General features: G+C 36.6%; 1 protein-coding gene across 18 annotated transcripts in view; it reads right to left on the reverse strand.

The window, feature by feature from the left end:
* The window catches only part of LOC149551145 (putative cytosolic oligopeptidase A), a 187,218-nt gene that overhangs the window by 47,810 nt on the left and 112,151 nt on the right, over window positions 1-27,257 (reverse strand). For 3 of the 18 annotated variants that reach the window (XM_089786724.1, XM_089786720.1, XR_016352676.1), the window contains exons 8-9: window positions 11,305-11,388; window positions 11,070-11,101 (exon numbers count right to left, since the gene is read on the reverse strand). In XM_089786724.1, coding sequence (XP_089642850.1) covers window positions 11,070-11,101; window positions 11,305-11,388 — 116 coding nt within the window. Of the gene's footprint in view, window positions 1-4,874; window positions 4,941-11,069; window positions 11,102-11,224; window positions 11,389-27,257 lie in introns of those variants that run through there. The other 15 variants (XR_016352678.1, XR_016352677.1, XR_016352681.1 and 12 more) reach the window with 10 other exon arrangements.

The following is a 27,257-nucleotide window of genomic DNA, read 5'->3' on the forward strand; positions in this document are numbered from 1 at the left end:
TTACTTGGGTGCTGATGATAAGGGAGTCAGTTGGGCACAATAGCGAGATTGCATAGTTTTACCCTTGGGATCCAAGTAGATTTTGATGTTTTTTTTTGCCACGGGATTGCTTAGGGACAAGCAACCTTGTGGAGGGTGGACTATAATGTCTCTATTTTTTCTAGCATCAGAGTTTGAGGAATTAGCCTACTATTATGGTCCTCGTAGGTGAATTATTGTGAATAGAGGGTCTTTTGAAGTAGAGACTTGGTCATGGGAGGGTCTTGCCTTCTTCACAATTCAGAATGTTCCAGTTTGGTCTTCATTTGGGTTCATATTGGACATTGTTTGGGCTTAATTTCATGTACTTACCATTACTGGCAAGTCAATCGATGTTGAGAGGGAACCTCTCTATTTTTAGAAAGTCCATTTGGTAACGTTGGGAAATAATAGGTGACTCTTATTTTACATGATTCTTAAAAGGATAAGTATTTTGGGAGTTATTATTATCTCAGTGGTCAAATTATTATTAAATCATTGCATGACTTATTATAAAGTTATAATTTAACTTTATAATTTACTTATATTGGTGGTTGAATCATCATTAGGAGGGGCCATTTACTTCATTAATTCATGGAAACCTATGCCAAGGTATTAATTAAAAGGTACATGGAGTAATCATATTTCAAATTCAAATATGCAACCATAAAGAAATGTTTGCATTTAAGTGAAAAGTGTCTGCAATAAGCTATTAGCCATTGGCATGTTGAAGATTTTTGCCTTAATTGTTATAAAGGCAACCCTCTAGATTTGATTTATTCATCCTATTTGCTTATATATTTGTGAGTCTGGAGTTTTTCACGGGTTTGTGAAATCTGTTACTGAAAAGAATTGTGAATTCTCTTCAAGTCTTGCACTTTAAGATGGTGATTAATACCAATGAATTATGTAGTCAGTACTGCTGCATTTTGGACTGAGATTTGTGAAACAGTTCATGCTGAAGACTAAGTGATTTTTTTGATATTGGTTGAGTACTAGGACATCCAGAATTATTGATCATTACAAGGCTAATTGTACTGAGATCATGGCAGCCACATGAGGTTATAATTGTCTCAGATAGGTAGCATGGGAATTTCTAGGAAGGCTGCGGCTCATCCCAACATGCTGTGTGCATTATTTGGGGCTCAAATCTGGTTCTATTTGGCCCGTGATTCATACCACCAATCATTGGTTTGAATTTGGATTTGTTGTAGATCAGCCTTAGAACTTCAAGACCATTTTCATCATCCAGACTCTTCTATATATATATATATATATATATATATATATATATATTTATATATCTGAAAATTACTATATGTTGCATCTTGATACTGACATTGTCATTATTGCATTCATTTAATGGAGTTATAAGTTTCATGCCCCATGTTGTTGCAATACTCAAAATGATACGTATATAGCTTTCATGCTAAGTGTTTGGATAGTTGGCTATAGGTTCACATTTAACATGTAAAATTTCTTATATCTGCATCTGAAAAGACCAAAAGAAGAATTTCTTATATTTGCATTTGAAAAGACCAAAAGAAGTTTCATTTGCACCTAGATTTTCACTGTCATTGTAGTGTTAATTTACAAACATTTAAACATCAATTAAAACCATTTCAAGCGAGAAAACACAATCTAAAAATAAAGGACAGTGGAATAGAGGCTGACAAAATGTCAAACCACCAGAATTAGAGTTAGAACTGGTTGGGGTTCTTCAAATGAAAGTAGCAAAAAGTCTGAAAGTTACCTTCTTGTCAGTGCTTTCTACAATAGCTTCAAGTTTGACAAGCAACTTAAAGTTTGCAAGGCCAAATTTGGAAACAAACTATAACTTCAGACGCAATATGCAGCTCAATGTCTGCAAGATTGAGTTCAAATCCCTTTCAAACAAACCACCCAAGCTCACAATCAATTCAAGAAAATGGCATATAACAACAACTTGGATTGACACAAAGTCTCATACAGCCTATTTTTTTTACTGAAAGCAATCCTTTTTACATCTAAGCTCAAAGTCTTAGAATGCATATACAAACTGGCAGAATTGTAGTGCCTTGCAAAAAGATGAAATTACAATGAGGCTCCACCCAATATTTATAGGTGAGGGGATAAAGAAAGAGGGAGAAACCCAACAAACTTTGACCAATTTGCTAACTTGACTTATTAAAACTGCAGGTCCTAATGTACAACTTATTTCCCAATTACATATAAATTGTCAATTACAAAATACATGAAGAAATTGAACTAAATGTCAAACGAGACACGACTCCTACTACAACATCCTTCGTCATTTTTTTGTGACTACAGGATGCTTTGTAGTTGATGAGCTCAGGTATAGTAAAAGTATTAAGTCCTAGAGTGGGAACCTGCATCTTTCATTGTTCTACATCATAATATTATTGGGAACTTTTCATGACAAATTCAGGTTTGAAAGCATTTTATGCTCTCACTCATTCCATCACTTTTCCACCTATTTATATGACTCCATGTTGTCGTGCCAACTTTGTGTTCTTTCCCAACCTTGATATCTACTTGCAAAATGAGGACCATCAAGAGTTTCTATTTTTTTCTTGAGCTCTACATGTGGAAGAAATGCAAGTATTTGGTATGAAAATAAGGTACAAGTTCATATAGATGCAAGAGGGGTTATCTCTTACTTATAATTGGCATTTTTAATCCAATTGCAAGTCATTTTAGAAGGTTTGTTTCTTACAATTGTTTTTTTTTTTCCAACTCCAACTGCGAATAGGAAAGAGCCTTCATTTATACTTGGAAAACATTTACATTTGCACAAAGAGTGAAAAGGTGTCTAGTGAGAACCTACACCAAAGAATCAACAAGTAAACTGGATTGCATGAAGAGGCAGCAGAAAGGTCAAGAAGGCAATTTTTGAAGTAAAGGAGAGAATATCAGAAGCCGGTTTTAGTCTTTTTGACCAAAATGAGTTACTTTCGTTGATAAAATTGTTCTTGCATGAACTTACAACAAATAACTTAGTTGAAAATTCAATTCAGCACTTATGGTTTCCACTTATTTGTTTCTCTGACTTTAAAGTTTTTTTGTTCAGCACTTGGTCCATCTCAAGAGCATGGTAGGAGTAATATTAGAGCAGAGGTCAATCAACCCACAATTATTTTTGTCAAGAGGGAAGAGCACAATTAAATACCACAGACATCAATAAGAATTAGACATGCTCAATGTAATAACCCCAATAGGTTATAACTTCTTCAAACACCAAAAATCTTTATACTTCAGTTGTTTGACATTTCGTCAAATACTTTGCAAGCAAGCTCTGATACCATTGTAATGACCCTCCTCAAATCTGCTCTCAAAATATGCTGATGAAAGCTCAAGGAATTTCATCAAACAATTCACATGCAACTGATATAGTATTTCAGCTGGCTTTAAATAACTCTTTCTTCAATTTGCATCAATGAGAATCTTGTGCTAGAAGACTCCAAATGGACTACACAATGGCCTAACATGAGTGTGCTACTAATTTTGACAATATTCAGTGCATATATATGATCTAAGCATGAGAAATGAACACCTATAGCCAACTGGCATTTTTACAAACAGTTGGTGTGCAAACTAACTAGCTGATAAATAATGATATTGAATTGCTTAAATGACACCAGCAACAATTATCTTCTCAATTTGCAATGAAATTTCTAATACAATGCTTATGAAATATGGCCAAGACTTTTTGCATTTACATGGATTACAAAATGATAATGCTGGTATAATGCACACTTACAGCTGAAACTTATAACACCCTAAAAAAACAGTACTAATAAAGGAACCCGGTTGTAGATGGCTGTAATAATTTTCTTCAATGCTGCCCCTTCTGATTTGCTTTTCCGATTTTCTTTTTCGAACTGCTTTTTCGGACTGCTTTTTTCGATTCCACTTTTTTGGACTGCTTTTTCGGCCTACTTTTTCAGTTCTGCTTTTTCGGACTGCTTTTTCATATCTGCTTTTTCAGACTGCTACCTTGTTGAATCTCAAGACCATATCTTTCAATGGCGTCAAGATTTCTAACTTGAAGGGATTTCATCCTTCAAACTATTGAGACATAATCTCCACAAAATTTTCCAATTTCTTTGATATTTCCAAGCCTACTAAAAAGAAGCTCTTCCCTTTCTTTTATAGTGTTCTCACAAGAGCTCAATCCTTCGTTTTCTCAATGTGGGATAAAACATCACTCCCTTTATGTAACTTATGTCTCCAATGTGTTATAAAATAAAAGGGACTCTTTTAATTTAAATATTTCCCACAAACTATAGTCTATGCATTAATAAAGTTAAATATTTAAATTTAACTTTATAAAATAGCTTTATCAATGCATAAAAAATCTTATCAATGATAAACAAGTCTTCTTGCCGATTTTAAACAATTACCATAGACATACCACTGCCACTGGATGTCCGACCATATCCAAGATAACTTACTATAAATAGTAAGTATGCCCAAAGTTGCCTCAAAACCCCTCAAAAAGACCTGCAACTAAAATTATCTAGGCCAAATGGCCTCTAAGCCCCTTTAATGTCCTGGTTAGCCTACGGGACCGTGGGGAAATAGGCTAATACTATGAATGCTAAAAAGGGGACATTACACTCAATCTCTTAGAAATTAGATGTATGTGAACACTATAAGTTGCAGAAAGGAACATTTTATTCTCGCTACATCCTTTCCTTGAAATGATTAATAAGAAGCTAAAGGTCCCAAATAAACACTTACACGAGTTTGTTCATCAATAAAAACTATTGTCACTTATTATTGAAGAACATTATGAGGATCATCATCTTGACAATCCTCAAGAAATTATGAACATATGCAACTAAAGTTAGTACCTTTTCATTATCCAGGCCAGCCTCTTCAAATGTCAAGAATGCATCTGTAGATAACACCTCTGCCCACTACAGAAAATTTGCCATAGACAAGCTAGTAAGAATAAATTGCAATTGCTGTATATAAGTACAACAACAAAAAATGTAGTGATATCTAAACTATCAAACAAATTTACTGAGTTTTTTAATAAGATTTCATTTACACAGCATCTAAGATATTAAAATCAGACTAATTTCAATTCATATAAAGGGGTACCAAATTGTCAATTGTTGACAATTGAATCTAATTAAATTTATGATCATAATAGCTCTGGGAAATATGATATATTGTATATGATGCAAGAAGAAAATATAAAAGTTCATTATATGCTTGTCAATATCTTGGAGACTCATACAGTTCATTTGGATTTTTAGCTCTAGATCAATATACAATACAAGGAGTTCCCATCCATCAATCCGAATCCACATATACACTGTAGACACCTTTGACCTCCGATGCATCAAGGATGCCCGTAATTATCATTGACTATGCTACATAATATTATCTGTTACATTGGTTTGCTGGCAGAGACCCCATATCAACTATATAATAGGTGTTCTACAATAAGTAGGCAATGTCTAAAAAGAAAACTAAAAGGTATCTTACCAAGGGGGATACACTTTCTTTTTTCCAATCGTCTTTATACTTTTTAATGTTTTAGTTGCCTATTCAACCAACACTAAATAAGTAACCACCTATTGCTTTATTCATATGAAGAATATATATTGTCATTTATTTGTATCACTAAAACACAATTATTTGATTATATATGTCGCCCTGGGTCTTTTCAGTTATCACAATTTGGGTTTTATTCATGCAAGTAGTTGGTACACGCATATAATTGCTATTCATTAATGCATCAGACTTCAACAAAAGGAGATATCCAAAAAGATTTATCTATTGGATTATTCTATTGAAACTCAAGAGAGAACCCTCATAATCAATACAATCAATAGATGGCTAACAGAACATGATCATCTATTTGTTTTATTCATTGATATAAGTAATCACTGTGCAACAAAATAATGTTCAACTAAAATTGTGCCCCTATGTCTTTTAGGTTATCATGATTCAACATTCATGCATTTTAATCAGTAGGCATATGCATCACTCATTAATGCAATAAAATTCAACGAAATGATACTTGGCCATCCATCATCACTGTATTTAATGGACAAAATGCTAATAATTGTTATGCAATATAATCCTTCTTCAACCTGCAATATATTCGGTGCACATGTGCTGTTAGAAAACTAGGGAATGATGATAGTAGTCAAAACTCCTGTAGGCTTGTTTTCACCTGAAACAGGAGCTTCCATTATTAAAACTAGTTCAGAGCTCATGAACGGTATTTTCAGTGATTTGTGCTCTCATCAACACAGGGACAATTTTTCATTGCAAAACAACACCTGAACTGTTGCAACGTTAATGATACATCCACACTCCACAAAACACAAACTTTTGTGGCAGACTACCCTAAATTTTGTGATCAGGGGTCACAGACTTTTGTGGCAGACTACCTTAGCATGCCAATGAGACCTCATGGCTGCTTCATGCTTTTCAATGCAAATAAAGTGTCAATTCATCTATCCTTTAGAATAGCCATTGCGCTCATAAACACATGTGCAAAGTACTTATATGTTTTAGATTTGGTCTTCACATTGATTTGTACCAAACGAGTCGGATATGGATTTTTCCAGATCTATCTTTGGTACAGGGATCTGTAATAGAAACAGTCTGGTTAGGACATTATTGATGGTCTGATACCTTCGAGTCTGAAAAAGTTGAGTGAAACAATGATGTCTTCTCAATTTTAACCATGGTCTATTAAAATTTTTGCCACCTCTTTTCTAAAATTATATGAGAACTAATGAGGCTGGCATGAAATTGAAGATTGTATACAAAAACTTTTAATATTTAAAGAATCCAGTCAAGCCAATTGAAAAGGAGAATTAAAGGTCCATGCTAGTCATCCAACAATAGTGTGGTGTTGAGATACTTATATCTATGGTGCTGATAATTTTAAAGTAAAATTGACACATAATTTTACCTGTAGGTTCGGCTCGATGCAAATCATACCATTTCCTTTTCACAGGGGTTAAGCACTGGATGTGGAAGAAAATAGGTACAAAATGAGCGTCTTTATTTCATGCCTAGTTTTCTCGTACAATAAGAGCACATTTTCTTAATAAAGGTCATCAATTCATGTAGACAATCTTTGATATTCCAAGGTGTAGCTCTTGATGGATCCCATTCAAGGCAGCTTTGAAAAAAAGTTGTAGTAGTCATTGGCCCACATTTTACAACTGTCAATTGTGATCTCCTATAGGTTCATTCAAAATAGAGATTAATGAAAGGGTTTCTATCTATATCAAGACATTAAGATGCGTCAGGAATTTATTTTTCTTGCAGGATATGGTGGAAAGAATATTGTGATCAAGCTAAGTGAGCCAATTTTTTCACATCAAATTGTCTGACCTTCAAGGATTCCTAACAAAATAAACAAAATATTCCTAAATGACCATAAGATAATAAAATATTCCTTTAATACCTCCCTTAATGGTCATTCTATCAACTACACCAAATTGCCCCCAAACTTTTACAAACTTGTCCAAGCTCAAAGACTTTGTAAGGATGTCTACACTCTGACCCTTAGTTGGAACATACTGCAACTATACTGATCCATCTTCTACAAGCTTGCGGATGAAATGACTGAGATGCTCAACATGCTTGGTGTGCTCATGGAAGTCAGGATTCCAGGCAAGTTTCAACATCCCTTGATTGTCTTCGTAAAAGGGTGAAGGAAGTACTTGAGACATTTGCATGTCAAAAAGCATCCCCTTCAAAGCAAATTGCCTCACATGCTGCTTTTACGATTCCTGGATAATCTGCTTTTGTCAAAGAAAGAGCTATTGCTTGCTTTGTCTTATTTGTCAATGACTCCTAATGTATGTAGTTTATATAGTGACAATATCTTTTGACAAAAGGACTAACTGATGGAATGATTGTGTCATGAGGTGAGTGATGTAAATACATATTCCTATCAAAGTGTCGAATATGGTCCAAAGGACATGTGTACGAGTCAATGGCTACAGATTCCTTATCATTTGATTGGGCAGCTGAATGTTAGTGATAGCATGATTGCCACGGCTATAGAGCATTTTGATGTTAGTCATCAGATGTTGTCTACTTATGGTTGGAGCGTTGTTGTGACTGATGAGCATGTTTCCCATGATGAGTTCCATGCTCTTTGAGAAGCTATAAAGATTATGAGACATAACCATTCACAATTGTTAGCATATTGGGATCTCCCACTCGAGAGAGTCTATACATGTTATGATACCTCGATGGGAAGGAGGTTGACAAGCTCATCCGTGAGCTTGATGTGATTGTGGACTCTTTGAAGTGTACTTAGTTTTCTCTATAGGAGTCGAAGTGTCAGCTGGATGAGGTTACTGTGGAGCTCAGGAGTGTACACTGTTCACCAGCTGCAGATTCAATACAGACTTATACAGTGACAATTAGTGATGACCATACATCCACAGGTTGTAGTGAGGATGTGGCTACATCTATTTCTGATTTAGGTGCAGTAGATTAAGTTGGGAATAGTATATTAATTGAGAGCTGCAGAGAGCCTCTTCTGTCAGATTCTCCACTAGTCAACACATTGACAGATGAGTCCTTGTGAGGTAAAGGTGGATTTGTTAGTGAGTTGTATGTCAGTTCATGACACTACTCCCTCTTCTTCATGGAATATATTCAGAGTATCATCTAGTGGGGAGGTTGGTCATATTGTGTTGTTTCCCTCTGGAAACAGTCTTATTATTTCATCCCATGCAGTAGATTTTTTTCAACAATTTGTTGAGGCTCAAAGATTGAGGGACCTGTTGAGGGTTACAGGAGAGAAGGTTGATTCTACCTTGTCTCATTTTGACTGCACACACATATATGTTGAATGCCTACTTTGGAGAACCGAATTGGAGAAGCGGTGATATGGGGTTGAGGTGTGTACTCATATTTGTGACTTGACGTTCATCTAAAGGGCTTTGGAAGCACTTTTGTCAAAATAGCTTCACTTGTTTCATGATAGAGTATCCTATTAGTAATATACTATATAGAGAGGCTTGGCAGAGAATCTACCTAGTCCGTTGTTCGAGATCAGAGATTGGAGCCATCATTTGATTCTTGAGTTGCCAGTAATGAGCCACTGACAGAGATTGAAGCGTTTTATCGCGAGTTTACTTTTACGAGCACTCATCATTTCTCCTTTGATGCACACCTGGAAGACTTGTTGGTTCATCAGTGTGGATCAACTCCAAGATCATACCATCCATTGTGGGATGGGTTTGCACCATCTTTTGTAGATGGGATCACCTACAAGTGAGATCACTTGCAGTATTGATAGATCTAGGACAACTCAGCAGAGGATGGAGATGGCAGTTGTATCACAGGCACCTATGGCGTTTACTATCTTTGTAGTGCAACTGGATGTGAGTTTCAGTTATAGTGGGACTCAGGTGTTGATAGAGTTGGCGCTTCACTTGGGTTGAGTTCCATTGAGTTGTCTTCTCGATCAGTGCCTATAGCTAGTTCTAGATGATTATGTTATTGATGTCAACTATTTGGGTTTTGATTATACAAAAATCAGTTATGCACATCTCAGATATTACATAGTCTTCACCCTTGGGATCCGAGTGGAATATGATGGGATTTTTCTCCAAGGGTGCTTGGGAAAAAGCAATCTTAGAGAGGGCGGACTATAATGTACCCGTTTTTGAGTTGCATCAAATTGATCGATTTAGCCTATCATTGGGTCCTTGTAGGATGATACTCGTGTTTAGGACCTTGTTGTGGAGTTATTTGGCTTTCCATTAGCCAATTGGAAATTTTGGCTCTGTTTTGAGAGGCTTGTTCTTTACAATAAGTCAACAGATGATTCCAAAGAGCTTAGATGATTTAAAGGAGTTATATGATGCTTTCAAATGTTACTTCTGATTTTTGGTTTGGGATATAAGATTCTTGGAGGAAGTGTCTATTTTTAGTAAGTCACCTGATTAGGACCCTTCATCACCTTTTATCATTGGGATCACTCTTGTGCCATCCAATTTTCAATTCCGATGTTGTAAGACCATTTTCAGAAGTTGGGTGCACTATTGGTTATAATTTAATTATATTGACTAAAGTTGCTATTTTAATTGAAATCGTTTAATGGGATCCTTAGTATTATAACTTGTCAAAATCAGGACAAAAAGTTTTAAATCATGGGCGCATGACACAAGAACCTTGTGTGTCAAGATACCACCATATCATAGACAGGTTAATTGTGGATTAATGGATGAGTTTAATTAATAAAGTGACTTCATTATAAGTAAAATTTAATTATAACATAAAGTTGCTTTATGAGAAATGAAGCCTTTTAAGTGAAAAGTGTAAACAGGAAGCCACTAGCCATTTGGTGTAAAGGAGAAACCGTTTGAATTCAAATATTATAATAGCAAGCTCTTGGAGTTGAATATTCATTCTATTTTATTTGTTATTTTGTGAGTTTGAAGACAATCAAGGATTTAAGGAGTTGTTGCTAAAAGAATTGTAATCTTATCATTTCTTGTAATTCCAGTTGGTTATCTCATGCCAATGAATTGTGCCCTACTTTCTACTGCAAATCGATCTAGGGTTTGAAAGTAGTATAATTGTTGCCAAGAACTGTTATTTATTGTTGTTAATTGAGAAGAGAAAGAACTGTTATGACAGAGGATTTTAACTATATTATTACACACAGTGCTTGAGTGTCCTTAATTGCATATTAGAGTGGTGGCAAGCAAGATTACAGTAGCAGCATTCAGTATTTCCTCGGCAGTGATTGAACATAAAGGATCTACACGTGTTCACATGGGAAGTCAAGTGCATGCAAGATGTCAAGGACTGTGACGTACTATACTGACACATCTAAGGTTAATGAAACAACACCCTGGCTTGAGAAAACAATCATTCAAAAGAAAATTCCAGAACATCAGAAGATGGCTAAACCTAGCTGACTGCATATATATTTTGAGTACATATTGTTCATAGGATTCTAAAGCTATAAATGAAAGAAACTTAAACTATAAAGTAATTTAGATGGCTGAAAAAATAACAAATGCATGCTAAAGGCTACCGACCTTGTAGCTATAGTAACCAGCTGCATATGCACCTGTTTGAGATACAAGATGGTAATAAGAAATGAACTTATCAGAAACAATAAAAAATTTGAAACAGACATTATAAATGATGAACAAATCTTTTGGAAGACAAATTAGTAGGGAAGAAACTTGACCAAACACCAAAGATATGACTGAAACTGCAGAGAAACCTATCTTCTGGCAGAAGTTGAAGAACCTGTGTCCGCTGACTTACTCTACGATCAACATCAAAAATTGTCTCTGAACCACCAGGCACATATTTTGAATGTAGTTCCAGATCAATACTTGCAAAATGAATCTACATTTCAGAATATTTAGTTCAGATGAAAGTCAATGAACAGGAATCCCACCAAGCATAAAATGCTTTAGGATGCTCGAAATTTTCAAATTAAAGAAAAGTATGTCTAGACGTTTGAAGCTCCTATGATTATATTATTTTTAATGATAGAGCAAAATTTGCATGTCAGTCTTCCATCATATCAAAATTTAAATATACGAGAATTCAGGAAGTGGGTTTCTAAAGTTAGCTAGCATTGATTTGAACACTGGCTAGAATTACACACTGACAATGGAATGTGAAACTTGCCACATCTTCTCATTAGTAACCTTGATTCTCAATCATACCATGCATAATATTTGGGCTTATGTATGGCAACTAAACAGTGCTTCTCTGACTTATAGAGATAGTGCAATGGGGCGTCATAAAAAAATATTCAAAGATGGCAAAAGAATTCCAGATTTGGACAATAGCTATGAAGACTATATTTAAATATTAGCAATTGAATTTTTCAAATACAATTGAGTTGAGAGAAAGCAAATATAACTTAACAAACTAAAAGAAGAGAAATTTGATATTCTGAATATGATCCCATCCAAAGTGTATGTGAACTGAAGCCATTTGGTGCATTATTGTATAGTCTCACAAACAAGTTCAAGACATTGTTTCACCAAAAACCTATGCTGCTAGTTTGCTGGCATCTGCCCCCCAATGCGTCTATTTTACAACAAATTCATAGTTCAGATCAAAATTGCTTTATCTAGTGGAATATGTTTTTATGATTCACTCCAAGCAAAGCTGGAGCAAGCCTAAAAGAAACACCAGACCATCTATAAACTGTAATGAAGCTGTCTATCATGTCATTTTTTTGTTTTGTTTTGCTTTTCTAGTAATCTCACACTTTTTGTGTTGTTATAGTTTTCTCCCATACAATTTTGTTTTCAGATGAACTCTCTCCTTTTTTATTCTTCTTGGTTTTCTTTCTTCCTTCTATGGATGTATATGCTTGAAATATTGAATAAAGAAGGTTTTAACTTTTAAATTATTTTTTCATTTCACTTATTTCACCTATTGTTTAAAAAAACACTTTTGACAGAAATTACAAAGACAACTAGTTCTGCTTCCATAGATCAACCCCACTCCAAAATAGACCTGTATTCTACTCTTTGGAAGTATGTTGATATAATAAAGCCAAACATTGGTGGTGGGTGATACATTTAGGTTTAAGTTTGTGGTATCAAATATTCAAGCTCATATAGTTGGGTTAAAGCCCATTTGTGTGGCATTCTTGGACCATGCATACAAGCTTGCCATGTAAAAAATAGTGTACCTATGTCATCAAGAAGAACATAAGAAATTATTTTAATGTCCACAAATGAGAACAAGTATTTGAATAAGACGAGAGTATAACAATTTACAATATAAATTACTCGAAGAGAACCCTAGAAAGGCCCCCCAAAGAGGAAGAAAAAAAAAATGTAAAAGAACAAGGTGCCAGTCACGTAAGTGGTCAAGAAACTAGTACATTGACCAAAAAAGGGAAACAAGGACTCCGAATAGGAAATCCTAAGCAAAATTGGAGATCATCATGTATCATTCTCAGGACTAGAAATAGTGACATCATTGATGCCATTATCAATAACTATGACTCGCAGATTCAATACTGTGTATCAAGCTATGCTACCCCGAGTTTCTAGGACAAGGGGGCAGGGAAATAGGTTCTGAGAAGTTTTTTATTCACTTGAAGTAGGGGATGGCTATATGGAAATTTGAAATTTCAAAAAGAATTCATGAATTGTATAACATTGTAACATTCATCATAGAAACATAATAACATAATAACATTTATTTAAAGGATACAGCATTAAACGAATCAAATTAGAGTTCAAGTTTGAATATCACACATTCATAGATATAATTCATTGAAACAACCAAAGGCTTCCAAATAGCAGCAACAACTAAGTATCAACCTGTCAAAGTCTCAATTTATTAACAACTTCACATTCTATTTTCTGGTAACATACTTGGTTATATCTCTATTTAGGAAAAGAAAGTAATGGAACTAAACAATTGCTCTACAAACTCATCATAAACAATATTGATCACTAGGGCCAGAAAATCAAACCCTGTAGATATCAATATACATGGGCTAGTATATATGCAACCTGGAAAATTGCAAAACCAACAATGAAATGCCCAGTCACATGACAGCGAACTAGGTCAATAGAGAGGAAATAAATTTTCAGGAGACAATGAAATAATGGAATTCCTTAGGTTGAGTTAGTAGAGGCAAATAACAACATAAATGCATACTTTAAAAATATTTAAACATTTTAGGATTGTGCTGACGTCCACACACAATTAAAATATTTTCAAATTATGTTTTTCCACCTACTGCAGGAGGATACAGCTGACAGTTCAAGGGACGGATGGAGACACTTTTAGCTGTTCCTAGTCATACTGGAGATGGTCAGCGGTTTTGAAAAATTATAATGACCATGTCTGACTTTCCTGGATGGTTTCCAATTGTTTTGCATGACCAAGGATTGCTCTGAAATGTTTTCAGCTGCCTCAAATCCCCTAACAGGTTTCCGTTTCCGATACTTGGGCATTTAGGGTGGAAATGTGTTTTTGGGTAGCAATGGTATCAAGTAGTGTTAAGGTTCAAGAGGATCAAGTAAGTTATTCCCCTACCCTAGGATGCATCTAACATCCAAGGCCAAAGTAGTCCCTTTTAAGTTTTTAATGAAAAATATAACAATGTGCATTTGCACCTATGGCAATGGGGGTGGCCCAGGAGAAGTAGATATATGCCAACAAGTTGAATCTATTGTTTGAGACATACAAGAGCATGATACTAATAAGGAACCCGTTGAGGTAAAAGTTGAGAGAAATGTCACATCACAAGTCTATCCATGTTTGAGAAAGTAGCACTATCTACAAATTGTTTTGACATGCTAGTATTTGTTCAAAGCAAGTGATCCCATACATTAATGAGCAACACGACAGTGAAGATAAGATAAGATAATGTTCAACAAATGCCCAACAAAAGGGTCTAATGGACTGCCAAACACAACGCAACAACATAATATACATTGGGAAAACCAACGTTGTCCAGAAGAAAGATAGAGCAAAGAGCAAAGAACCAAAGAACCAAAGCAAAAAAAGCAAGCGAAAGCCACCAAACCAATCAAACTACTTAACTACTTGCTCCAATCGACTAGAAAGAAGCCCACAATTGATAGATAGGTTGTAGGATAGGAGATCACATGTCTCTGAGAGACCTTGGAGGAGTTGGAATCAGAAGAAGACAATTGTTGACTAGAGGATTTGCATGGTCTCACAACCCCAAAAGATCCCAATGGGGATCCAATGCCCACTTAGTGCCTTGTATGGGGGAAACTACTGTGAAGAATGAGGTGATGAGTTGATCAAAATGCGATCTCAAGGAGAGAAGGTGTTGTAGGGTGTAGAGTAGTTAAGAGCAAGAAGAGAAATTTGGAGGTTGAGAAAAGTAAAGAACATTAGGAGCCTCCAACAAAGAGATAGAATGCAACACCAACAAGGGAGAACATAAATGAGGCTAGGAGCCAAGAGGTTAATACAAGTGGACAAGGGTTCATGGTAGAGGTGAGCTCTGATTCAGAATCAAGTGGTTACAGTAATAGTACTGAATACTCTCCTCTCTTAGAGAACCAGCATGGAGAGGATATGACAGTCACTAGTGAAGAAGAGGATAGGCCAATTGATATTGAGGAAGTAAGCCAGGAGCCTAAGGCTATTGGTGATGTTTTGCTAGTTGAACCAAATCCAGATTTGGGGAGATGCATTGCACTACTATGGTTAAGGCAAATGCTTATGCCAAGAGGCGAGGTGGTGACTGTCTGAACAATTGAAGATATTCAAGGGTTAGCGAGAAAAGGAAGATAGCAAGAAACAGAAACAAATTGCAAAAATGGTGGCAAAGGTAATCAGGAGTGATGATGAGGGTCACTGAAAAGTTCAGATTGCTATACCAAAGGTTAGCAAGGCAGTGGATGCGACTATAGCCCAGGAGTATGAGATAGTAGAGCATAACTTGGGAAGAATCACGGATGACATGGAGTGTGAGGAGATCCAAGAAGGCATGGTTTCAATTAAAGAAAGGTTGAGGAAGGAAAACAAGAGGATTGTAGGGTTGGAGGCCAAAAATAAGTATTGGAGAGATTAATAGCCTATCCAATAGTTGCATCAGGCAGCCCTTCTGCAATACAACAAGAGCAACATAGAAGAGATATTGACTCAGCTACACAAAATCAAAGATTGGATCAGTGATACAATTCAAGATGGGCAAAATTTCTTGCCTTCCTTTATCTTGACTTTCAGGTCATTGGTGGCTATTAGAGACAAATTCAGAACATTTGAAGGGGAGTGGGAGGATTTCCTTCCAGTCAAGGACTTAGCCATTGTGAGGCTACAGGCATTTATTGGGCTACTAGAGAGATATTTGGATAGAACCAAGTTGGTGGATGAAGGAGGAATGAGTACGGTGGAGTCTTGGTATGTTGCCTTGACCATCAAATTGAGGATACTTGAAGAGATACAGAATGAGATTGTGCAGCACAACCCAAGCATTGACACTTCCATTTCAACCATGTTGGGCGATGTTGGGGCTGCACTTGATTTTGAAGATATCAAAGAGGAGAACGTCAATCAGACAAAGGTTGGATCAAGATTGGATGAGTTGGGAAGGTTGCCATAAGGAAGAAGCATTTGGGCACCCTTTCCTCCCTAGGTGCCTTTATCAGATATGCGAAAGAATATGAGAAGGATCATGAGAAGACACTGCAAGAAGCGAGCAACATGATGAATTCAGCTGAGCTCAACAGGAAGCACACGCCTTGCCCTCCTGTGAAGGAAATTAACGACAAGCTAGCCAAGTTCATTGTCTTGGCTAAAAAGATGAAAGAAAAGAGTAGAATTATATTAGAGGATCATTTGATGTAAGCCAAATGGGCAAATTCTCCTTTCTTTTGGGTAGGATAGGGGTCTGATTCTAATTGGCTACTATTTTGGTGCCTTCTCATTGTTGCCAATTTTTCTTTTTTTTTCATTGGTTCATTGATAAGGTGGCATCTTCTCATTGGCTAATGGGGTGGCAACCTTAATTAGGGTTTTTGGGATTCAATCTGGATCATTGATTTTGCCTCTTAATCTCTACTGTTGGTTGTAATTTTGGCCCCTATATAAGGCCATTTGCTCTCATTTGTAAGGGTTGAAGAAAATTGTTGTTTAAGATAATACCAAAATTACTTCTCTTATCATTGTTGTGACTTGCATGGTGATTAGGGACACTTGGTGTTATTGCATGGTTTCTACTTCCAATAGTTAGAGTTAAATTCCATTGAAGTTGTTAAAGTAGATTTTATTTCAACAAATTTGTTAAGTAAGAGTAATAAATTAAGAATAGATGGATAGTTGTATGGTGATATTAGTGGATGTTTAATAAGGATCCATAAACTAGGCCACTAGCATCCTAGCAGGTTGTTAGGAAGCCTTTTGTGGTAATCTAGTCTTTTTTCCCTTGCATCATTGCATCTATGGAGGTAGAGCCGCTGGTAAGCTTTCATTAGATTTGATCCCTATCCATTTGCTAATCTTTCCATTCATAGGAGTAGAGTTAAAGCAGCAAGTAGTTTAATAGCTCGAGTTCATTAAAGAAGAGAGAAAATTAGAAACACTGTTGGTAGACATACCCTCCATCATCACCATCAACATCATTTGGTGCTAGTATACATTGCAAAGCTAAGATTTCATCATCATCACAGCAAAATTTTGACATCCTTGAAAGAAAAACGTAAGCCCGCCTACGTGATTAACCAACAAATCACATTAATATAACTGAGTTAGTATCCACAGGTGTAAGGAACCTTGGAGTTTTTCTCATGTTCTTCATGAGTATTTACTTTTCAAGAGAGGGTTGAGTGTTTGATATTTCGTATCAAGTATTCAATTCCTATATGTTATGTAGTAGTACAAAACTGACATCAACAATTGTAGCTTAATCTTGCATTCATCTAGATTCAATACTTCACTCCAGTTGGTCTGGTTATGAACTCTTGATTTTGAGAGCACATAGTAAAATTTTGTCTAGATAGAAAGCAACAGATCACCTTGTCCAAACATTCAGGACAAACAACCTCATGTTCATTCTTGGATGCACCTTACAAATAATGATCATGTTGAAGTGTGCGGTTAAACCAAAGGCCCATATTTAGCACATACACTAACAAACCAAAAAGAGAGAGAGAAAATGCCTTGGTTGTAGCTTCAAACTTGCAGCTTAGATCATCTTTCAGACTTTTAACAAACACAAATCAGTCCACTATCTCCTCTAATCTGCCCAATTCCTCATCTAAATCATGCCATTTCTTTCATCAACAAGAAAACTCACACGAGAAAATGGAGGAAGACAAATGCTTCGCAATAAGTGTTTTGTTTTCATTTTGATGTCTTTTCATCATTTTAGGGTTAGTGAGACTGTTGCATGCCCTTGTGGGATGCAACAAATCAAGAAGATGAAAATAAAAGAATACAATAAATATGCACTATCATAATCAGTAAGCAAAGCAATTATATGATAGATATAGATAAAATTAAAGCATGAAAAAAGTAAACACAAAACATGAAGTATGAACTTTTAGCAAAACTATGACCTCAGAACATAGACTGTTAACTTTACATAACATTAAAACACTATCTCTTGGGATGCAAGCTCAACCAAACTAAAGTAGATTTAACATTTTTTTATCTTGTTAATTTAAATTGAAAGATCCTTTTGAGGAGCACATTAATTATTTCATTCAACAACTTATCCATCCATTTGTATGCACTGGATGAATTTTGTCTAAACACTATTTATATGTTTTGCAATTATTGATGTAATTGTAGCAATGCTACATCAAAAAAATTGCCTACCTTTAACTCAAATGCACAAGATGGGATTGGGCATGCTTAGAGAAGCCTTATATAATCAAAAAAGTTTATTCATGCCAAGTTTTAGGATACAAAGATGACGAGTGTTTACCGTACTGGTAAAGAAATCAACACATCCAAACAACAGAACATGAACAGCAGAATTATATTCGCATATGCCAGACATACATTATGCTTCATAATATCAGTAATAGTAGATGATTGATGATTTACAATGATCCCAAACGTGATATAAATACTACCGCCGAACCTTCTCGAAGGGTTCTGTCAGCCACAACATTACATCCGCTACAAACTCTTTACCCGTCGGCTACAAAATACAAACACTGTCGACAGTCAATCCGTCGGCTACAAAAACACCGCCGGAACCATCCAGTCGGCTGACAACGAGGAAAAGCTTTGGCAATGAGTTTTCACTTTCGAACTTTTAACCCCTTCATTTCTACTTCTTGAATACACATGTCGAATCGATAGCCTTTGATTATAATGGACATGAACATGTTCGCCAATGAGTATAGTATGACTTATCTAGATAATTAACACTAACGAGACAGGTCATATCATCCCGAGGACCAATTCATTGACAGATACTTCTCACTTCAAAAACATTACTTCCCCCTTTAACTGCATGGAGCCGACAACTACGTCTATATAAGTCAATGAGACTCTTTTGCTTGAGATATGAAACTTAAAACATGTGATTCTAAATCCATAACACTATGTCCATTTTCTTCAATCTATATATTCAAACTCTGTTTTGGAACCTATACTCTTGGACTGGTAAAACTCAAATTATGAACTGTAATGATAATCATGTCTTCGAGATGGACTTGAACTTGAATCTGCATTCCAAACATTGAACCTTGAACTCAAACTTCAACTTCGGAAAGACTTGCAAGCCTGAACCATGCATCTGAACCTCCAAACTGGAGAATCTTGAACTTTGAACCTTGAAACTGAATCTAAACTCAGTTTTGGACTTTTGAGCCACTGACCCTTTGAATCTGCATTTCAAAACCTGACAGGTGGGCCTCCGAACTTGAAGCTTGAACTTTGATTCTGCAAACTCGAACTTGAACTCTAAATTAATGAACTCAATTTTGAACTTTGAACTTGAACCTCTGAACTTCAAGGTTCAAAGTTCAAGTTCAACATATCCCCAAAAGAGTCTTCTTCACAAGTCACAGTCTACAAAAATCAACTAAATTATGAGGATGATTCAAAGATTCTTCCCATGGGGCATATTTTTGAAGTTTAGAAAGTGTGTGCTAAAGCATGCTTAAAGTTGGCTCTGACTGGGGATGTGGGCCGCAAGGGACATGAAGAATCTAGCAATCTCTAGTAAAAGACCAGTGTCTATCCATTGGGAAACAGAATCATAGGGCAGGAAACAATGAGGAACTGCTTGTAGAGAGGAGCAAAGCAAGGGGAACACCCAAAAATACCTAAACTACCAGCAAGGAAGGAAAAAACTAAACTAAACACCACCAAAAGCTCAAAGGGCAGCAAGATTTACAAATTTATACAGGTGAGATGAACTCACCATAGGATCAAAGCTAAAGAAAACTTACACGAAGTCATTTGCTGGTTGTGAGAAGAAAGATCCTTTTTGGAATAACGAGTTGCATCAACATGGCGCAACCCAACATGATCTCCATTTGGCAAACTCTCCATCTTGGTAACTCAAACTGATCGTGCATAGGAATCTTATCAACCAATCACCACGCCCAAAGAGCCATATCTTATCATGAAATTCTGAGTTTTCTCGGGCCTTCTGCAGAGAATTTTCAAGCCTCTTACCAACAACCCACTGAAACAAAACTTGTTCAAAACTTTCCAAAGTAGGGATTATATCATTTCCAATATATATAGTCCTGGGATCAGCACAAGAAAGGGGCTTTTCAGAATTCAAAACACCCTCAAAATAGAAGTGAGCTTCTTCAAGCATAGGGTTAATCTTGGCTAGGATAAATTCAACATCCCTTGTTGCTAATTAGTCTATAAATTCTTTATCTAAAACAGAGAAATAGGAAGGGCTTATACCTGGAGTTTCCATAAGAGAAATTCCTTCTACGTTGGCTAAGAGAAAGTGGGGTAGAACTTCTTCTTCATGAGGCAACATGTTTGCTGAAACCTTCGATGGTCCTTGAGACTGTATTACTTTGGAGACTTGGAGCTCTCCCTGTTGTATACTTGTTTCAGCATTCTCTATTCCAAGAAGGAATAAATAATCCTTCCCACACAAAGTCAATTCTTGTGTTTGGAAAAGAGGGTTTTCTCTAACAGTGACATCCTCAGGAAACCCCGTTGGTAGGTATAATGGGTTAAGCTCACTTTGAGTCACCTTATTCTTCAGCTCTTCAAATTTTGTTTTTGCCTCATTCGCCAATCTATCAATTGGTTTGAGAATGCCTCTTTACTTGAGCATGTGAGAGTTTCTCCCTTTTGGAAATCCTTGTTGTCATGATTGAGTGTAATTACCTCTGATTTCTGAAGGTTGTCCAGTTGGGATCTAGTTTTAGGGTGCAAATCAGCTTTTGAGCCTCTCAAGTACCTCATAAGGGTGTACAAGTCCTCTTGTTCCTCTTGTATCTCAGGTTGTGACCATTTCTCTGGAGATGATGGGTAATGAAATAAAAATGTTTCATATTCTGTCTCTCCATCAACTTGAAGGATGCCTTTGATTTCTTCCCCATGAGTCTTTCTTCTGTCATGCTGATCTACCAAACTTTCCTGATCGATGTTGATGACTGAAAATGCATTAGGAACTTCAAAAGAAAAAGGTTCAAATATTGGATAAGATGTAGCCATTGGTAAGCTTGTATTCAACTTATTCTCATTGAGTTCTTCCTCTACAGGGGGCATACTTAGACAATCCATCAAATCATCTGATTAGGAAATATGTTCCTTATTATCCTCAATAGGTGAACAGCAGCAGCCTGTCATGTCAAAAGAGTTATTTTCTTTGGGTGTGACTTTTTGAGAATCCTTATCATCATACTCGACATGTAGGTGATATGCTCCAATTTCATCATGAGGACTGCCTTCAATCACAGGAGGCATAAGCAAATCCTTTGAACCAAAAACTGTTGTTATTTGACAAATAGGTATAGGGATGTTGGTTTTGCTGTTTTGAGAATAAATCTTTTCAGTTTGGGTTTTACCTCCGGATAATACTGTTGTTCATAGAGACAAATCCCTTCCTGCACCAGTCTATCACATTTTACTCCACTAATGTTTTTATCATCATCCAATGATGTACCATGAACCAAAGGTTCTCTGCTGTATAATTTCTCTCCACCAGTCTCAAAGCAACCATCCATTGTGGACTTAAATTTATCACCTATAAGCTCATCTTTTAATTTCAAATTCAGACCTGAGACTTTTGTGATATTGTTTTGTTGAAACCAACAAGATAAAAACAAATCATCTTCAATTCTAACAGCTTCTTGCTTAGCAATTTAAAGATCACATACCTTACTCCTTTTGAGATGGAATCTGACCTCTGAATGTAATGCCGCAATAAATATTGACAAGAAGTTAGCTTGGTTGGGCTGGTCAACTTGTGGAATCTTTGCCAAAGTTCAGTTGAATCTATTCACAATGTTTCTTATCTCTTCATCTTCTCCTTTCTGAATGTTGAAGAGTTGGCATAATAGGTAGCCCACATCGACTGCTGGTTTAAATCTCACAAGGACTTTATTTTCCAACACACTCCTACTAGTGATGCACCTATCTTCCAAATGCTGATACAAAACAGCAGCATCACCAACAAGGGATCTAACAAATAGGCAAACATACACATCTTCCTCTAAAACACCAAGAATTCCATAGGCTGTATTGAATGCTCGAATGTAGCTGTTAAGATCTTGATCACCTCCTCCAAAAAACTTAGGAAAGTATCTTTTTGATTCGGCATGCATGATTGTGAAACGAGGCAAACCAAAAGGACCTAAATGTGGCTGCCATGATTGAGTCACAGTCAAGGCCATATTTATACTGGACTTCTTTTACCAAATAGATCAGAGTCACCAACCTCCATCCTCGGGGAGGTACCTTCAGATATCCAAGAAAAGGAAAGCAACAAAACTTTACTTTCTCTCCCCGGTAGCGTCGTAAAAAATCTGTTATTGAACAAATTTGTCCTTCTGCGATAACAAAATAAATTGACTCTCAAATGCCCAGAAAGAAGAACAAACAGAACTAACAATTGGATAGATTATCATTGCATTGATAATCCTCCTCTGAATTGAGAGGTACAGCTCCCTCTTGGAAAGATCTACAACGAATTAAATAACAATGTATCTTTAACCTAAAGATACAAAGGGCTTTCTGGCATTCATTCATAAGCATTAAATGAATGTGATTATAAGATTTGCAAGATAAGAAAGAAACAAATAAGTGAACTACATATCACTCATCTAATCTTCCTAAAACAAAAAAGCAAAGGAGATCTTGATGTTCATTTATAAATGTGAAAGCATCAAGCCCACAGACCTGTAATGCACACATAACCTTGAAGATACCATACAGAACAATATTTAAGAATGATAGAAATCACCTACAGATATATTTCAATCAAAAAACCACATGCCAGAACCTACAGATTCAAATATGCTAAATCCATTTTATTCTTAAGCATTTGACAATTTCATATTTGGCCCCCCTTCAATCAGTTTTACAAAAAAAACATTAAGACTTCCCCCTTGTTGTCTATTACAATGACACTCAAAAAATGTGTCCTCTTCCTGTGGCAGCCTCAAGACTCTCCACCACAAAAAGATGAACCCTCTCTTTGGCTTTGAGATGCATATTTATCTTCTTCTCCCGTCATTTTTTTAGTTATCTCATAGCTGATTCTAAAGTGTCTACTTTTATCATGAATCCTTCCTCAGGAGAATGTGGTTCAGTTTTACTAACTGAATTCTGAGTACTTTTCACATTGATATATCGAACAATATTTTCACCTTTAACATCCCATGAGAGCCTTCACATATGTGTAATAGAATCAATCTCCAACGAATTGTTAACATCCATCTCAAAAATAGGATATTTTGTGGCATTGGGGAGGCATTTTTCATGCTAAGTGACTGCCAAATGTCATACCCTCCTTACTTTACTACCACCAATATGATATCAGTTACCCACACTTGGAACTTGATACATCTTTACTAGACTTTCCACATGTGACACTACCTAATGATGAATTCTCTATGTATAGACCTGTTCGGTCTTTTTTTTCTGCCTTTATTTTCACCATTCCCTTCTAATTTGCATCTTGATGACCTCTGCAATATGTCAAACTCTTGACAATTTGCCAAACAGTTTACAATTGACCTCCATGCTCTTAGTTCCTTGGTTGAACACACCACATGTCCATATATCTTCATAGGACTCTCAAGAGATTGGAGGTGGGATATCTTTATTTGACCATGTTTCTTGAGAGGACGGCTCGATGGTTCCTTATGCCTTCCACGTATTTTCATCATTTGATGGACCGTTCTTAATATGTTTGAGCACTTTGTCAAACATATCTATTGCAATGCCATTTACAATATAGCTTTCCTTCATCATCAAATCATACTTAACAATTTACTGTTAGTCTTCATACAATATTTCACCAACTCCTACTCACACCTTAGCAAAGTGTAAACTGTTTTTCGATAGTTATTTTGTCAAACACATGGGTTACATTCCTCAGGTTGTCTTTGGTATCAAAATTAGCCAATGGCAGTAGAGTCAATATCATCAATGCTTTCCTCTAATGTATGAAGTTGTGCCTCCATTTGAGCTTACCAATCTCGCTTGCTTTGGAAAATTACCGTTGATTTCCTCGTGACTTATCTGTGATATCATGAGTCCTGATGATCTTATCCCGAACTCATATCTTCACATACTAACATTGTATCAAACATATGTCATTTTCCCATTTACACGCCAATTTGTGTGTAAATGATGAAACTATGTCTTCATTGTAGCTCAGGATTAAGAAAGATCTATATAAAAGGCATTGTCGGTAAATTCTATATTATAGCCAACGGGTAGAATTGTATCCAAAAGGGAATGTGATGGTTGAGTCAACCCTTCGAGAAAGTATATGTACACCATCCGAAGGGACTTTGGAGGATCACCATAATCATTGTAATCATCATAATCATATTGTAAGCATTGGAGTGCATATTGCGTATATGAATAAAGTATTTGTTATGTGTTATATGTTACTATACTACATGCAATAAGTATCCTTTTACCTTGTATGGTAAACATTGGCGTCGTTGCCAGTCAAACTTGGAACGAAGAAGTGTTATGAAGATTAATGTCGAATCTGCTTAACAAGGATAGGAATAAGATAAAAGATAAGGATGAAAAGCACAGGACGTTTTAATTTTACCACAACAGGCAGAGCGTAGACAGAAGCTTTATCAAATTACCAACAGACACCGAGGGGGTGAAGGAGCACGGATGGAGGGAATACATTCACCTAGCAGACCAAGGAGTGTCGAGGAATTGCTAGAAGAGACTCGACAGCAATTGAATTTGGTGGAAGAGACAAGGGAGGAGTTCCTTAACTTGTATATGCTGAGGGTAGAGAATCCGAACGGAAGAGAAGTAACTTGCACGGCTCGAAGTGCTGAAGGCGCATGAACGTGGAGTGAACTCTTCATTCCCGATACACCCGACGAAAGGATATAGGCAAATAATCGAACAACTTCACTTGAGGAAGATCTTTTCTCACCAGGTAACGCAGTTGTTGGAAGTAGGGCGGTTGTCCGAAGCAGCGTGGTTGTGCAGAACAACGTGGGTGCTCAAAATAGTGCATGTACTCAAAACAACACGAGTGCGCAGCAAGCACCACCACTTCAAAAGAAAGTAGTAATGGCAGGACCAAAGAAAAAATTGCCTTAATTCAGTGGTAACGGGACAAAAGATCCGATCAGACATTGCAAGACATGTGAAACAATATGGACGGAAAATGATGTAATGGACCAAGATGACTGGGTCTGACAGTTTCCAGTGACTCTACAGGGTGTAGCAATTGTCAGTCCTCAGAAATTAATTACATGGGTAGATGTTAGGAAGGAATTCATAGCAGAATTCTGACTGCTAAAGAACGATAACAAAATTGTAGCAAAAATATACAATACAAAGTAGGGAAAGAATGAAACGATCCGTCTATATGCAAGAATGCTAAAAAAGTTGGTGGGGAAGATTGAGAGCCCACCGGCTAACGGATTAAAGAAATGATGGTTTTTTGAAGGGCTACAGTCAGCACTGAAGAAGAAAATGAAGATTGTACCTCCAACATCGTATGCAAATGCATATAATTGGGTGATGGATCTAGAAAGTGAGCAAAAAACAAGTAAGAAGAATAAGCACAAATCATCGGACTCAGATGATTCATCATCCGAAAGTAGCAGTAGTGACAAAGAATCAAGTAAGAAAGTTTGAGCATTGCAGAAGGATATCCTACAGATGATGAAGGAATTTAAAAATTTGAAAAAGAATGTTGACTCAGTGAAGGGGGAATTGTGGTGTACGGATTGTAATGAGGAGGGCCACACAAAGGGCTCCTACCCGAAAAAATAATTTTGCGATATCTGCCAAATTGCTAGACATTCCACAAAGGAATGCCCATTCAATATGAAGACAAAGGGACATCAACAGGTGCTACTGACATAGGAAATATCCGTCGAAGTAGGAACGAGCACAAACAATAACGACACAACCTTAGGAGGATATCGCAACAATAACAAGCATGGAATGGGTGGTAATAATAATAACAATGGAGGTCGAAGTTGGATATAGTACGACTCGAGTGGATGGCCAATGATACAATGTCGTGCGTGCAACCTCTGGGGGCACTTTGCCAAAGATTGTACGAAGGAGATGCCGCAACTTTTATGCAGATGGTGTGGTCCAAGAGACCATGAAGATTCGAAATGCGAGGGGTGAAATCTTTAAGCATCGAAACATGTAATGAGGAAACACTAGCCATTACACGTGAGCAAGCTAAGAAGGAAAAGTACCTTGATACAGAGGAAGAAAAGAAGAGGTTACAGCAAGCGCAAACAGAGCTAGAAAAACAGATGGAAATGGGAAAGTTGCAAGCAAAAGACACTGTCGACACCTCGAAGAGGAACCTGGCTGAACAAAAGATAATAAGGCAGGTAATGCAAATAGAAGTTCCTATAAAATTAAATGACTACCTTACAATGCCTCAGTTACGGATGGCAATTTTTAATATGACACCACTCCCGAAAGCAATGGAGGAAATAGGAAAGGATGGCAGTGGAACGACTACAGCAAACCCAATGCTACTGGCACTCACAACGAGAAGACATCCGACAATAGTAGAGATGGGTATCTTGGGAACTGTACTTACAGACACGATTGTAAATGGAGGGTCATGTTTATCGCATAGGTTAATTAAGAAATGCACACAGACAATGAATAGCAAAATTCCTTAAATTATTCGCATATGCCAGAACATTATATTATGCTTCATAAGATAAGATGAATGATTAATGATGATTTACAATGATCCCAAATGGGATATAAATACTATCCACTGAACCTTCCCGAAGGAGTCCATCGGCCACAAACATTATGTCCGCTACAAACTATTTACCCATCGGCTAGAGAAACATCGACGACAATCACTTCGTCAGCTACAGAAACATCGACGACAATCCAGTTGGCTGACACCATCCCCCCCAAAAAGAAAAGTCATCTCCAGACAACAATTACAAAATATCTGAGATAAATTAACAACCAAAATACATTAACAGAGTGACTACAACAAAAAATCTCCTTCTGTCACATCACTTCCACATTCATCCAGTTACATTTGTAGCCTCTGCTAACACAATACTCTCTCCTCAAGCTGACCTTGATAGCCACTCGTGCTGCTTTCT

Source organism: Cupressus sempervirens, chromosome 6 (genome assembly GCF_028749045.1).
Source record: "Cupressus sempervirens isolate cs-2001-9-10 chromosome 6, ASM2874904v1, whole genome shotgun sequence".
NCBI lineage: Eukaryota > Viridiplantae > Streptophyta > Pinopsida > Cupressales > Cupressaceae > Cupressus > Cupressus sempervirens.